Source organism: Tursiops truncatus, chromosome 12, assembly GCF_011762595.2.
Source record: "Tursiops truncatus isolate mTurTru1 chromosome 12, mTurTru1.mat.Y, whole genome shotgun sequence".
Lineage (NCBI taxonomy): Eukaryota > Metazoa > Chordata > Mammalia > Artiodactyla > Delphinidae > Tursiops > Tursiops truncatus.
This window is the reverse complement of record NC_047045.1, coordinates 42531785-42547382: the sequence shown is the minus strand read 5'-3', so window position 1 is coordinate 42547382 and position 15598 is coordinate 42531785. Positions and strand designations below refer to the sequence as shown.

The window sequence follows — 15598 nt, the reverse complement described above, 5'->3', positions numbered from 1 at the left end:
TTTCCTACTAATTCACCATAGCATGTCTTCAGTGATGCATAGACGCACAAGGAAGAGCATAAAGAATGACAGGTACTGCCAGTCACATTTTGCTTTGCATCCTGAATGGTCCAGTGTGAAGGTAGCAATGAAGTACACAGGGCACCTCAAGACAGAAACAGGTACATCTACTGGCAATGGAAACTGACAGAATACCCCAACCAGAGAACTCGCCTCAGGAAGCACTGCTGCCTTCCCTGGGCATACTGAACAGAAGCCATAGTCCGTTTATAGACAATTAAACTTCCCAATTTCTTATAAAAAGTAACGATAATTTAGGCACACATTTGCAATCCTGTGGGCTATTAAATGGTAATGATCAAATCAGAATATCTATAAGGAGCACTTAGCTCAGTGCCTGGTGTCTGTCAATAAATATTCGCGGTTATTATTCACAAAAACCAGTTGAAGAGGACAGAGATGCCTGTCATCTCACAACACTGATTCCTACTAAGCGGTTAAGGAGTCATATCAAAATCCCCTAAACCTTGTAACTCTGAAGTCATTCCTCTCTCCTTGCTCTTAAGGCTAGCCCTTGTGGTCTGCATCTCTTCCTTTCTTGGAAATGTGTCCATGGCATTTGCCCCAGTAAATTAAATAAAACTGAGTCAGTTTTCAGATATAAAAAAAAAATCTTGCAGAGGCTATGTTGTGTAACCATAGCCTGGAAGGCGAGGAGTGAAAAGCACAAGCCAGTTACATGAGGCAATGTGAGGAGGACCCGGAGCAGAAAGCCAGATGTTAGCAGATTTCTTTTTTTAAGAAAAATCAAAGGAAAAAAGGCACTGCTAAAGCCCCATTATGTTTTATAAGTGGCAATCACCACTATAAACGAGCAACTTATAAAGTGTTTTAATTAACTTTTCAAGGAGAAAATTAAAGAAATTTTCATCAGTATTAATGAACATAATCATCCTCCAATCCAACACTTCAAAAGGAAAATCTTTATGGCTTTAGGGCTCTAAACTTTTCTTGTTTGATCCTTTTAGTTTTACAGCTAAAGAGAGCTATTTATTAGCAAGTATGGTAAGTACTTCATCACAGCCTGAGTCTGTTGGTATCTAAAAGTCCAAATAAGCATTTGATCAAGTGCAGGGCTTGAGAACAGTTATCTGAGACCTTTGAGTGGAGCGCTGGTTTCCACGCCCAAGAGAATACCCAAAAGACCCATAAAGAGTGCTGAGGAATAGCCACATAAATGTAAATGCCATGATAACTATCTCTCCACTCTACAAAATTAAAGGACCTGGCTTAACTGTGGACAAGATAGCAGTGCTGTGCTCCTCAGAATTCCTCGGGACCTAAATCATTGTCTCTAATTCATTTGGTGATTAAATTGAGGGCTGGAGTGTTTTGCAAGTTTGCCACGGAATGGCAGATAAAGTTCCCAAGCAATAAGCACAAAGGTAGCTCTAAGAGCCAACTAGGAGAAACCAGTACCATAGTTTGTGTTCAGCTGATACCCCAGCTTTATTTATGCCAATCCTAAGAAAAAATATCTCTGAACTGGATAAACCCCTGAGGAATGTTGAAACCACTTTCCTAATCAAGCTATGGTGAAATCACTGTCAAAATCTAAAAATTAACTTCGCCTATTGAAATGTGGGGAATTTCAATTACGCAAACAAGAGCTTAAAGAGACACAAGGGAGGGTACATGGGTAATTCTCTATATATTCAAGTGAAGTCAATCAAGAAGCAACTTGCTAACTGTAACCCACTGCATAATGCGTTTTAACTTATTTTGGCACTTCCATTATAGTTTTGTATATGAACAATCAAAACATGTTAAGTCCTACCAGAAAAAATACAGAGGCAAAGTTATCAATAGCTTAATTCGGGACTGCTTTCCATGTCAGATACTTTATCTTTTATTTTTATAGACACAGAAAAAAATAGCCTTTGAAATACCTACCCGTGTAATAAATTCATATGTTCTTAGAAGTCACTCCTCCTCAGCAAAGGCTAAATTGATATTTTTAAATAGATTAAATTGAACAATTGGTTCCTATTAGAAGGTCCCTGAATACTATCGGATTCTTAATTCTGCCCAAGTTTTAAGCAGATGGAAGTCAGCATTGTGTAAGATCCAGAGACTCTGAGTAAAGGCACAAAGCTTTAGCTCCTAAGTGAGCATAACATTCAATCTTAAGGTGACTAAATTTTAAGGTGACTAATACACTAAAACAAAAAATGGAATTCACTAAAACTAAAACTAGAGCTGAAATCATTGTTGCCTGGAAACAATTGATTGATTATACCCATACAAAAACCTAAGCAGAAAGATAATTGAATGTGGGCTGTTAAATTTGAAGAATACTAATTTGGAAGGTAGCAATGACTCTGGATACAAATGAATGAATTCAGAGAGATTTTTTTTTTAAAGCTTTCCACATTAAGCCTTAGTAAATTAAAGCAAAAGTTGATGAATCAAAATTTTACAAGTCTAATTCAGAAAGCAAGATGAGTCAATATTTGTAAAATGTTTGTAGATCCTTGGTTGAAGACACAATGCAAATATCTATTCCAATTTTAGGTCAAATCCTATTAGAATAGGCACAGGGCTGTGGCGTGTGCTCTCTATAATGAATTTTATTATAATTAATTCATTATTTTTGTTGGAACTGGAGATTAGAGTCTGTTTCTCTCTGGGACATCAAGTACCTACTCAGAGATCTCAAGATGTGTCTCACACCTTCAGATGACAACTTCAGGCCCCTCCTAAATCTGGTCAATTTTTGCTATTGTTAGTTTATTTTAATGGGTGATTGGAGACCTCAAATTCCTAAAGAATGCTATTAGAGCATTTAAATTGTTTAGTCAATTGGGCTTTTCAACAGAAATTCTGAAGGTCTTAGACATTCACTATCTATGCGAAAGTAATGGCTTGTGGCCAATTAACTGGCTCCTCTGTGACAATATTTGGAAAACACAGTGAGATTTTTATGAGTTTTTAACTTAATATTACTTTGCTTGGTATTCACTTTATTTGATAACTCCAAGAGATTTTTAGAAGTTTGCCACACCCAAAGGATGCAGACTGGACTATACTTCAAAAGAACACAATTTAAGAATTTTTAAGAAAATTCAAAATATGTTCTGTATGATGACAGTATTGTTGGTTTAAGTCTAGTGTTTTCAAGGAGACTTCTTTGAATGAGGACAAAAATGATCAATCAGCTGTATAAATGCTATCCTTTTTGTTAAGAAACAATCTTAATTACAATTACATCTAGTGAAATAATTAACATTGTGATTATACGATGAACCTCTGGAACTAACGCCTTCTTCAAGGATATCAACATATATATACACTGTCATTTCCAGTTCCTCTAAATATAAGTAGCACATGGATACACCACACTAATTTCCTCCTAAGTTCTATCTAGTTCTGATTTCTATAAATATAAAATCAGTCAAGTAAACATATACTGATTTTTACTCTAAGCCAGACATCACACTAATCATAACAAAGTAAGCAAATGGCAATTTTAACTCTTATTCTTCAAAGGCAGAAGTAAATATTATTGATTAATCCAATCTCAGTGTCAGAGCAGGAGGCAAGCTGTAGTAACAGAGTGGCTTAAGAATGGAGAGCTGTAAAAAGTCTACAAGTGATTTAGTGGAAAGCAAAATGACAATGTGGCTGAAATAAGTTGTTTAAAAAGTAAATATTCCCATTCAATGGTTTTTATATATTAATGATTGTATATATTTTTAAAGAATTTTTTCTGCGGCTTAAAGGAGAGATTTTACATTTTTTATTCATTTCAGCCTGCTGTGGATTGTTTATAACAGCAAAAAATTGGAAATAACCTAAGTGCCCAACAAGAAGGGTTTGGTTAACATGTATTAATGGTACATCAGCAGGTTAAGAGCTCAAATGTGGGAGTCAAACAAAGAATCTAATTTCTGAGTCCACCATTTCTTATCTGTGTTACTTGGCCTGAATAACAATTCCTGTAAGCCACACAGACCACATCTGCAAAACGAAGGTAACAGAACTTACCTCATAGAGCTATGGTGGGGTAAAAATGCAAGACCTATACAACATGACCAACGCAGTGACTTAGCATGATAAATATTTATGTTCAATTAATTAAAATGTAAATTAAATAAAATTTTGAATTTTATTTATTTATTTACTTACGAGGGGCAGCATGGTATAGTAGAGAAACAAGAAGATTTGGAGCAGTCTGAACCTCTTGTAAACCTATGTGACATTGGATACATTTCTAATCTTCTCTGACTCTCAGTTTGTTCATTTCTAAAATGCAGGTACTTATATCTAATTCACAGAGTTGCTGTGAAGAGCAAATACCATAACATGGATAAAGTACTTATCACAATACTTGGTACACAGGCTCTCAGTAAATGGTAACCATATTATAGTTATCATCATCATCATTATTGTCATTATTATCCTTGTTATTATTATCCATTTTTTAAAGGTTGTGGCACCATCTCAGAAGATACAAATCTCCCTGAGTGCTCTCTAAATCACCCACCCACGTGTTTATACAGTTGTCTGCTGTAGGTCAATCTTATGTGGGCAAGAGGGTTCAGGGTGGCATCTAAAAATTGACTGTAAGACTTCTCTTGCTTACACACACACATATATAATACATAAACACATCTTTGTTTAGTAAATTCTGGAGACTATTTCCAAGGAAAGCACACAGATATTATTCTCCTTGTGAGAAGACTATTCAGCTTTCACAGGCCTCTAAATAGCACAGGTCTTAGAATTACTTAGAGAAAAGATTAACCAAGAGCAAAACTAAAAAATAGCCACACTTTCATCCTTGAGAATATCTACCTTTTACTATTATGACAAAGGTCAATTTTGCCAGTTCCCATAGAATTTCAAGAAGAGATCCAGTAAAACTTAACAGAACTTTCTGGGGAAAAAATGATGAAATGTTTTTACATAAAAGAAAAAACCTTAAACAGCTCTTCCTGAGGATACTCAAGCTTCTTTTGAACCACTTAACAATTTACCATTTCAAGGAATCCTCTAAAGTTCTACAACACAAGGTCCAAGGTATCCAATGCATGGGCTCTAGGAATGACATCAGAAGCTCCCCATACCCAGGGCTTCCATTATTCCATATGGTGCCTTTATGTGAATTTTAAAATGGTGCCTCCTCTCTGGATAGATGAGTTAGAAAATACAATCCTTTCAAGTGTACAAAACTCAGCAAGAAAGGAGTTGGCCAGGCTTCCAACCCTCCTTGCCCTCTTGGCAGGGGGCCAAGTGACTATTCCACACAACCCTGTCCCTGCCTCCCTTCTCTTCCCATCTCCCACAGTATGAGACCTGAGCCAAATCATCCTTCACACAAGGTCAGAACCTTCATCTGGTGTGTGGATAAGTGGATAATGACAGATTCTCAGAGTGAAGTCTCCTCCTAAACTTGGCATAACAAAGATTTCATCTTGTACACAGTCTAGTCAAGGCAGTGGCTGCCTGAACTGTGTTGAGAAACGCTGGAGACCCAGTCCAGCCCCAGCAGAGAGCGGTGAGTAGATTAGCAGGATAAACCACTGGTTTCCAACAGCACATATACCTCTGATGTCCTGTCCTGGTCCAAACCATTCAAATCACAATCACAAGTTCATTGAGCAATGAACATGTACAAGGTACTGTGACAGGTGCTTTGAAGCAATCCTTCCAAACCTAGTCTCACACTGAAATCTTCATGGGGCTTTTTAAAAATACAGATCCCTCAAAATTTTTCAGTAAACATAAAACTCTTCTAAAATACAAAACCTTTCAATTTTTTTGTGGTTTTTTTTCCTATGTTGTGATAATTTTATTTTTGTTTTTTAAAAATGAGTCTCTTAATTTAGTCAGGGCCTCAGGCTAATAAGAGATTAGCCACTGTCATATTCACAATGATGCATTTATTCAGGGCAAATCTTAATTTTCTTTGTCTTCGTCAGAAGAATGAGCTGCGAGAATGCCTAAAAGACTTGCACTACTATCAATTTAAAAACACCCTTTCAGAAATTTGATTCCTTGGGCCAGAAGAAGGTCCTTACTATAGTTGATGGTACAAGTGGGTCTTTTCATGTACCGTTTCCAGGCATCTCTATCAGACTCCCTGCTACTACCAGTGTGCTTTTCTCTTCCAAATACACCTCCCATCTCTGCCCCACTCCTTGGAACTCATAGAAACAGAGACCAGAAGGGTGGTTACAGGGGCTGGGAGGGGAGACAGGGAAACAGGGAGAGGTTGGTCAAAGGGTACAAACTTCCAGTTAAAAGGTTAACAAATTCTGGTTATCTAATATACAGCACCTTGATTATAGTTAATAATACTGTATTATACACTTGAGAGTTGCTAAGAGAGTAAATCTTACATGTTCTCACCACAAAAAAGAAATGGTAGTTATGTGACATGATAGAGTTGTTAGTTAATGCTATGGTGGTAATCATTTTGCAATACATATGCATATCAAATCAGCATGCTGTACACCTTAAACTTATACAACGTTATACGTCAATTATATCTCAATAAGGCTGGGGGGAAGAATTAATTAAAATAAATAATTTTTAAAATACACAATTTATTTTATAAAAAAAAAATGTAGATTCTTTGGCTTCACCATCAGAACTATTGAATCAGAAACTCCCCCAATCAGATGTCTGTAACTTGGTCAGTTAGAGAACTCAGAAACCACTGGTATGGAGGGTCCTGAGATAACTAATACTAAGGCCCTCACTACTGTTATCCATTCCTTTTATAATTAAAAGCCTCCTAATGTCAAAATGCAGGATGCAACACATTCATGGGTCATCAAATCAATGTTATGTCTTAGGACCAGGATATATTTTAAAATAAAATAAAATAAGATAAAATAAAATAAAATAGAGAAGTTTAAAGTATATGACACATAGTAAGATTAATTACTGTTTTGTGAGTCTTTTTTCTTACTCTTGTTTCTGCGAATTCCTTTTTCTGTGTACTGCATCACAGTGAAAACATGTATTTCTTGTATTTTGAAACAGAAGTTAGAAATATGTGAAATCAGGTGGTGTGAATTAAATGCTTCCTACTGCAATTTTAGCACCTTTCCCTCTCTTTTGTGCCCTAGTGGAAACTGAGAAAAAGGCTTACCATCAACTACAAAATTTCCATTATAATTTATAAATTGGTCCCTTCTCAGCCTTATTTTGTCTTCACTTAGAAAGACAGAATTTCTTTGCCTTTTCTTCATAGGCAAATGACATTATGCTCTATCAAACTTCCTCCAAATGGAATATGTTAAATTTTAGTTTTAGGACTATGGGGTTTTTATACTGTGCATGGTGTCTAGTGATTCTTTCTCTACAGAGAAAAAAGCAAGAGGAAATGGGTTTGCATAACAGTCAGAGGGACCTCAGCCAGATACAATGAAAAGTTTCCTGGTAGCCAAGACAGTACAAAACTACGAGTCAATGGCGGGTGTGATGGGAACCCTCCTCCTCTGTAAGTTTGTGGAAACCACCCAGATTCTTATCTGTCTGGAATTCTTTAGATGTAAATCTGTCTGACAGACAAGGAGTGGACTTCCAGGCCTATGATGTCATTTCTGCCTTGCAGCATTGAAACATTCCAAAGAAACATAAAATACATATCCAAAAGCCCAATGGCATAAACCAAGAACAATCTCACAAAGTTTCTCAACCTGAGCACAAGAGACATTTGGGCAGGGCAATTCAGCAAATGCAAGATCGGTTAACATCACCACAACCCACACCTCTGGGTTTAATTATCTCACCAGGGGAACGAAGGAAAACAATGTGTTTCTCGCAGTTACGAGGACAAATGAAATAGGAAGAGCGCCCACGAAGGACCTGCTAAGTGTAAGGACTCATTAACTTCCTTACCCCTCCCTTTAAAATTTTAGGATCTGAAAAGCGTATTTTTTTAAGAGCTCAAGTTTATGACAGACACATCTCTAAGTTGTTCTGCCACAGGCAATAATTTCTGAACCCACAGGTCTTTATTCATACTGCATGATGCAGTAGTGCCTCACCCAAATAGTTTGGATTTGTCTTGTGTCGGATTGGAAGAAAACATTAGAAAATTTCTCCTTCACTGTTACCTAAAATCTTACTTCCTCACGGTGACAGGCTGTGTTAAAGGTGCTCCTGTTCTGCTGAGAAGTGACAGGCGTTCACGCGGCGAAGGAGAGAAAGAGACGAGATCTCGCTGCGCGAACGGCTACGCATCGCGAGAATTGGACGCCATTTGTTCTCGTGGTGTCCGGGCCGTGGCTGGTCCGCCAACCTCTGCAGGAGCCCCCGACCCCAGGCCCTCCCCGCCCCCCCCAAAAAAGGAGTGAAAAAAGAGGCAGAAAAGATACATAAAGAAAATTGGATATACATCATTGAATGGTAGTATAAATAGTTCATGTTAGTATGTTCTGTAAAGAAATATTTGGATCATTTACCAATCAGTTCCTCGTACTCCTCTCAGAAAATGAGGCCAAAATTGATCTTTTCGGTCATGAAGATGCTTTTGTTGTGTCTGTTTCAGAAATGCGACGCAGGATTCTTTTTTGCCCAGTCGGGAGAATGTTTGCCCTGTGACTGTAATGGTAATTCCAACGAGTGCTTGGATGGCTCTGGACTCTGTGTGGTAAGTAGGGGTCATCTATCGCTTCTCAAATATTGCATCGAGCCTTTGCATCTTGGGTGGGGATAAAATATTCTTCCTGGATGTTTGAGCTGCCTAGGAGCAAACTGCTAATCAAGCTTTCTTTATACCCTTCACTTTTCCTGTAAAACACCTCATATAAACTGCGTATGACTGTAAGTGGTCACCAAGGTGTATGTCTGAATGTGCGTGTGCCCCTAGCAGTAACTGCCCCACCACCCTCGGCAGCTGGTTTCCTGCTAACAGCCATTGGTGATGGGCTTGAAAATAATACACAGAGGAGGAAATCATCCATCCAAATTCCTCTGTAATAGCACAGTTTGCCATATGTTTGGCTTCACTCCACATAGACCAGGAGAATAAAACAGTTGTTTCATAGCCTATTTTACAACTTAAGATAGTCAGGTCTATAGATCAAAATTTTAAAAAAAAAGGTTTAAACCAAATAGCTAATAAAAATGAAAGCTTTGGCGTTATGGCCTTTGTAACTCTGTAATCAAGCCCCCAAAGAATTTTTTTTTTCCTTAACTGAAATGAATTTTCCAATAGACAGTGAAACATGATAGAGATTTATGAAGGAGAATGAGAAGCCTTTTAGCAAAAGTACGTGCTACATATTGCCCATTTTCACTAAAAGGACTAACAACCTAGTGAAGATGGGGATTGAAATATTTACCAGAAGTGACTTCAGTAGAAGTCGTAGGAGGCGTTTTTAAAGACTTATGCCTTAAGATCATGTTTTCCTTCATGAGTGATACTATTACACAGTAGTATAACAGTAGAAGTTCCCATGAGGCAAAGAGGCTTTCCCAAACTGCAAGAATATTTTTGCATAAACTGCAAGAATACTTAAATATACCTACCTACCTCAAAATTAGCATAATTGTCTGTATTAAGCAGATAATTTTGATTGTAAGTGGTCTTCAAGGTGTGTACTTGAAGGTATTATTTTACTCATGTATTACGTTAAGATGCAAATTAGAAAGTTTCCATTTATTTTAAACCTAACAATTCACATTTTTCTAGGGACAGAATTAAGTTGCAAACACTAAACATTGCTAACTCTTTGTAGTGTTTGTTTAGTCCTGGTGTTTCTGTTTACCCCTTCCCCCATCTTCTTAAATAACCATTACATCCAGGATGTCCTCTGTAGCAGTGTAGGCACCTGCAGCTGCCAAAGTCTACCCCTTTCTAATGCTTTCATCTCCGGTTTCCTGTTATTTTAATCCCAGTGACATTTGAAAAGAAAATCCCATGGATGCACTTGAACTAATAATGTACACCTCTGATAATTTGACCAATTAAATGCTCTTTGTCATCTAGTTTATTTAAATATAAGACAACAGGGATTAGCCAGCCCATCAGCTGCTGTTAGACAGTAAGATGGAAGACTGAAATAAATTAAAGGGGAAAAATGTCCCTCCTGCTAGTGCCTATAGAGGGCTATGACAAAACTACTGTTCGTTACAATGACCTGGTCAGAATAAGAGCTATCATGGTTTTATCTTTGACCTGGACTTGAGCTTCTGAAGGGGGCAGTCATCACGTGATTCCTTCATAGTTCCTGGGGCATACGAAGTTCTAATAAAAGTTTGCGGGGGCTTCCCTGGTGGTGCAGTGGTTGAGAGTCCGCCTGCCGATGCAGGGGACACGGGTTCGTGCCCCGGTCCGGGAAGATCCCGCATGCCGTGGAGCAACTGGGTCCGTGAGTCATGGCCGCTGAGCTTGCGCGTCCGGAGCCTGTGCTCCACAACGGGAGAGGCCACAACAGTGAGAGGTCCGCGTAACAGAAAAAAAAAAAAAAAAAAAAAAAAAAAAGTTTGGGGATGGGCTAGGGTGTAAACATTTATATGCACACTCAGGGAAGTTGCCTATCTTCCTGCAATTACTTTGTTCCAAGATAGAACATTAAAGAAAAAAAGAAAATAGCCATCTTACTTCTCAGCTCCTGCCCTGTAGCCCCAGCGCCTTGTCATCGTTCAGGGAGCCAGAGAAGACACAGCGGCTCCACCTGAACACCTTGCAATTCACTGTGGGCACCAGAGTTTCAATCAGTTCTTACAGTTTGCCTGGCCTAACTAATTTCTCCTATCTTCCATAAGCAACAAAATAAATGGCCTTCTTTTATTTCATTTTGTTTTATTTTGAAGGCTTGTAATGCCTCTGTCTTATCTTCGCCTCTTGGTTTCTAATTCTTCCTCCATTCCCATGATCAATTTCAATTGGACCTTATATTTTACAGACTGATTTTAAGGAACTAAGCCATTTGACAAAATATATAAACAAAGTTATGCTACCATTTCAGACAATACCAAAAAATCTTAAGAGATTTCTTCACAAGAGGAATGCCAACTCTTCAAATGCAGAAAGGTCGTTAAGTGAAAAGTAGATTAACTAATGAAATCCAGTATGCATTGATTGTCTTTCCAAAGGGCCACTTTGCATCTTATCAGAACCGGGGTGCACTGGGCAGGATTCTCAGTGGAGTCAGCTAGGCAGAGACTTAAAGGCCAGGCAACTCCAGTGGGCATGGCAGACTCTCTAGGAAATCCCGAAAGAGGCATGAGAAAGGATTTAAGGTGTAGAAACAAACAGAAGCAGACAGATGGCTAGTGATAGGAATGCCTGGTCACTGATAACCTATAGTTTATCCCCTGATCTAGAGGCTAGGTACAGAGAACCAAGAAGAGACCATGACTAAGTCCAGTTACCATCTAAAGAACTGGTGCTTCATCATCAGGAGAAAGCGTGGAGCCCACTGACCAGAACTAGAGTGGAGAAAATCTGACTTGAAGTTCACCACTGGCACGGGCTCCTCAGGTTCCCTTTTTTTTTTTTTTTTTGCGGTACACAGTCCTCTCACTGCTGTGGCCTCTCCCATTGCGGAGCACAGGCTCCGGACGCACAGGCTCAGCGGCCACAGCTTACGGACCCAGTCGCTCCACGGCATGTGGGATCTTCCCGGACCGGGGCATGAACCCGTGTCCCCTGCATCGGCAGGCAGACTCTCAACCACTACACCACCAGGGAAGCCCTCAGGTTCCTTTTGATTAAGCATTGATGTATCTGTTGATTTCATTTATCCACTTAACAAATAAGCATTTTTTGAGTACCACTTATGTGCCTGGAACTATTCTAGGATTTGGATTAAGTGCTTTCCACTGTGTGGACTGAAGGGCTGTAGGGACAGTACACCTACTTGAAAATGCTTGTGGACGTGACCAACATAATGAAGTCCAAAGTACGAGGACCAGGGGTGCTTCAGAAACACATGCAGAGACCCCCACCTGCTCAGTGACAATCAAAGAAAAAAAAATGAAAAGATTTTGAGGTCTGTGCCAGCATTTCAGGAAAAAATCTAAATCTGAATTAAAAGATTTGGATTTGAAACCACTAAATAACTGCGAAACATAATTGAAATCTAAAAAGAAAACCATCAAGCTGTTAAGGATTCACATCTGGCTGGTAGAAATGTGGACGGGCTTTTATTTTCTTCTTTTCACTTTACAGTATACCTGCCCAAGTGTTCTACAACTGCCAGTAATTTTATAATTAAAAAGATATTGATATTTAGATGGACTTCTACCCCACCCTAAGCACAATGGAGAAAAGGAAGTCATTCGACATATTGAAGGCTAAGGAATTTTTTATTACTCTCAAAGCCTAATTAAAACCTAATTCAGGAAAGCAAAGTTATTACATTTCTAATTTCTGTAGACACTAGCATTTTTCTCCTGATTTTCAAACTGTCCTTTATGTGTATTAAGCCAAAATCAACCAATGTAAGTCCCTTTAAGACTAAACATGTGTGATGGATAAAGCAACACCCTTATTAGATGTCCAGTAGAAAGAAGAAATTGAGTAATAGGGAATTCTTTTTCCTGTTTTACTTGCAACTATAAAGTTGGTATCTAAATCAAGTGCATAATTCTTACATTAAAATTTTGACAGTTTTCCAATCTTTTGCAAGCTTGGAAAAACCAAATTTTGCAAATAGTGATTGATTTGGTTCCATGTTAGCTAAAGTTTTGACATAAAGTCATAAAATTTGTGTGCAAAGGATTTTAAGGATGGCTAGCTCAGTGGAGTCTCTTGTTGCTTTGTGCCCCCAATGTAAGAGTATGATGGGAACCAAATGCAGATAATAAGTTCTCTATACATTGTTTTTTCCTTCTTTTCTCAACCTTGAACATGTTCCTCCTCTTGTATTCCCCACCTCAATTAATGACAGCACCATTCTGCCAATCCCTCATGCTTGTCCCAGATGCTTCATCAACTGCCTTTTCCTCTTCACCAATATTCAGCTGAGCACCAAATCCTGCCAGTTCAACCTAGGAGAGGGCCTCCTCTGTTCTTTGCCATCCCACTGTCTTAATTCATGCCCACAGTATCCCTCCCTGACCACTAGTGCAGCTTCCCAACTACTCATTATGCCCTGCTCCAGACTCTCCTCCCCCTAATCTGTCTTCCTCACAAGCAATGGAAACATCTTTAAAAAACACAACCTAATCAAGGCATCCCCCTTTCTAAAATCCTTCAAGGATTTCTATTCCAGACCCACTGAGCTTCTCTCTGCCACCTAAACTAACTCTGTACTTTCACTTTCTGTGTCTGAACTTGTGTTTCCCTGTTCTCTGCCTGGGATTTCTTGCTTATCCTTCAAGGCCTAGTTCAGATGTCACCACCTCCATTAAGTCTTGTCTTGCTTTCTCAGGAAGAGTAGACCCTTTCCCTTCTTTCTGACCCATAGTAGAGTCATAGCACCTAGCACACTGTATTCTTCTCAGTTTACCTCTCTGTTTTTATCACAACTTACTCAAAGTGAGTTATTCAAAGGCAGGAACTGGGTCTTCTTCATTTTAGTAACCGTCACAGCTCATTGTCTGTCATTATATCAGCTTAATCCAGGTTTAAGTGAATGAATAACAAATTTACTTAAAAGCAAAAATCTTTAATATTCTAATTTGAGACTGGGGTCCCCTTTATTGCAGTAAAATGCACTGTCTTGTTATTCTAGAGCCTTAGGCTTGTGCTGAGTGCTGAGTAACTAGCAAACAGTGCTACCGACATGAGGTGTTTCCATCTAGACCCTTGCTTCTCAAGTATAGTCTAGACCAACAGCACTGGTGATACTTGGGAGCTTGTTAGAAATGCAGAAACCCAGGCCCAACCCAGGCACCCTGAACAGAATCTGCATTTTCACAAAATCCCCAGTGCATTCTGTGCACACAGGTCTGAGAAGCTCTGATCTAGACAGAGCAGCAGTTCTCAAACTTTTTGTCTCTTGAGCCGTTTACACTCATTAGAATCACTCAAGGTGCCAAAGAGCTTTCGTTTATGTGGATTATACCTGTTCATGTTTACTGCATTTGAAATTTAAAAGGGAAAATTTTTATAATATTTTCTTATTAATCTATTTGAAAAGAACAATAATAAACCCATTACATGTTAACATAAACAGTATGTTTTTAAAAAATATAAATGTATTTTACAGATTGAAAATAGGTTTCATGTCTGGCTTAATGGAAGACAGCTGGATGTCATATCTGCCTCTGCATCAATCTGTGGTGATATCTCCTTGTCACGTAGCCTCAGGAAAACCCCCCTTACACATATGAGAAATGAGAATGCAAAAGAGAAATAAAACCTTAGTATTATTATGAGAATAGTTTTAACTTCCCTGGACATATTTTGAGAACCACAGGTCTAGATAGACTGTAGTCACGCATGAAACCTGTGACTAGCCACTAACCTGATCCTTTTAGGCTTTCTTCCCACGTTAGGCTGGTGCTGTGGCCCAGTCATCAAGAGACTCCATTTTTCACATGAAGGAGACGCAGCTGGTTCCCAAATGTCATTCCTGACACTTAATGTGAAATTGATTATCTAGATGTAGCTTTCTTAACCACGGGCCAAAAATTCAGAATGCTTTTTTCATTTTTAAGTGGGGTCAGTTTCATTGAAAAATAAATTTGTACCTCACTCGAACAACAGCATACTATTTATTGTCATTTTTCCGTTTTGTTTTTTAAATGGCAGAGCAATGAAGGTAAAGGATGTTTGCAATCTCAGAGTAAAAGATTTTCAGAGCTAGAAGAAAGCTTATAGACCGTCTCAGCTAGATCCTCGTTTTACAGACAGAGAGACCCAGAAAAGTCGAGTGACTTGCTCCAGGTCAACCAGCTAGAAAAAGGAGGAGCTAGGGAACTCTGTCCCTGCTGCCAGCACTATCCCTGCTGATCTCCCAGAATGTGCATCAGTTGCCTTTTAGGGCATTTCATAACTAAGTCTTTAAAAGAAGGCAGATGACAAGAGTCAGTGTTTGCACTCTGAGCATTTAGAGGTCATAGTGATTTGGAGGCTTTTTGCCCTTGAGGGTAATTGCTCCCTGTGGCTGCCATGGAAGAATTAGTGCCCTGACAAGGAATCCAAAGCATCCATTGAGTCGTAAGGTGACAGAATTGAGAATTGGCTCATTTTTGCAGCTAAATAGGCGCTTCAGGCATGAAGAGTGGTCTAACATCTTACAACAGGCTTGTTTTCTTCTGCACAGATAGGCTTCATCTGTCCAACAAGGACTCGGACAAGTTTGACCCCAGTCTAGAGCTGCCCTGACAGATTGCTTATGGCTTAGATTCCTGGTAGTTGGATAAGGCTCGTGGGTTTTCCCTGGGATGAGAGATTGCCACCAATTTTGAGCTGGCTTTGGGTGCATGTTAATTTCCTTTACTTGCTCCAGATGCTAATTCACCCTTTCCCACTTTTTCCTTCATTTTTCTTTCCAACAAACATTTACTGAAGGTTGACTTAGCACTTGATACAGCATTAAGAACAGTGAGGGAAATATGTTAACATCCTGTTGTCTGCACATCATACTTTATTTTCAGTTTCTCTTCTGTCAGGTGGTCTGAA

General features: G+C 38.9%; 1 protein-coding gene across 5 annotated transcripts in view; it reads left to right on the top strand.

The window, feature by feature from the left end:
• LAMA4 (laminin subunit alpha 4) overlaps positions 1–15598 on the top strand; it is a 150615-nt gene that overhangs the window by 31483 nt on the left and 103534 nt on the right. For all 5 annotated transcript variants that reach the window (XM_019929599.2, XM_073789520.1, XM_033867643.2 and 2 more), the window contains exon 3: positions 8567–8668. In XM_019929599.2, the coding sequence (XP_019785158.2) occupies positions 8567–8668 (102 nt within the window). The remainder of the gene's footprint in view (positions 1–8566; positions 8669–15598) is intronic.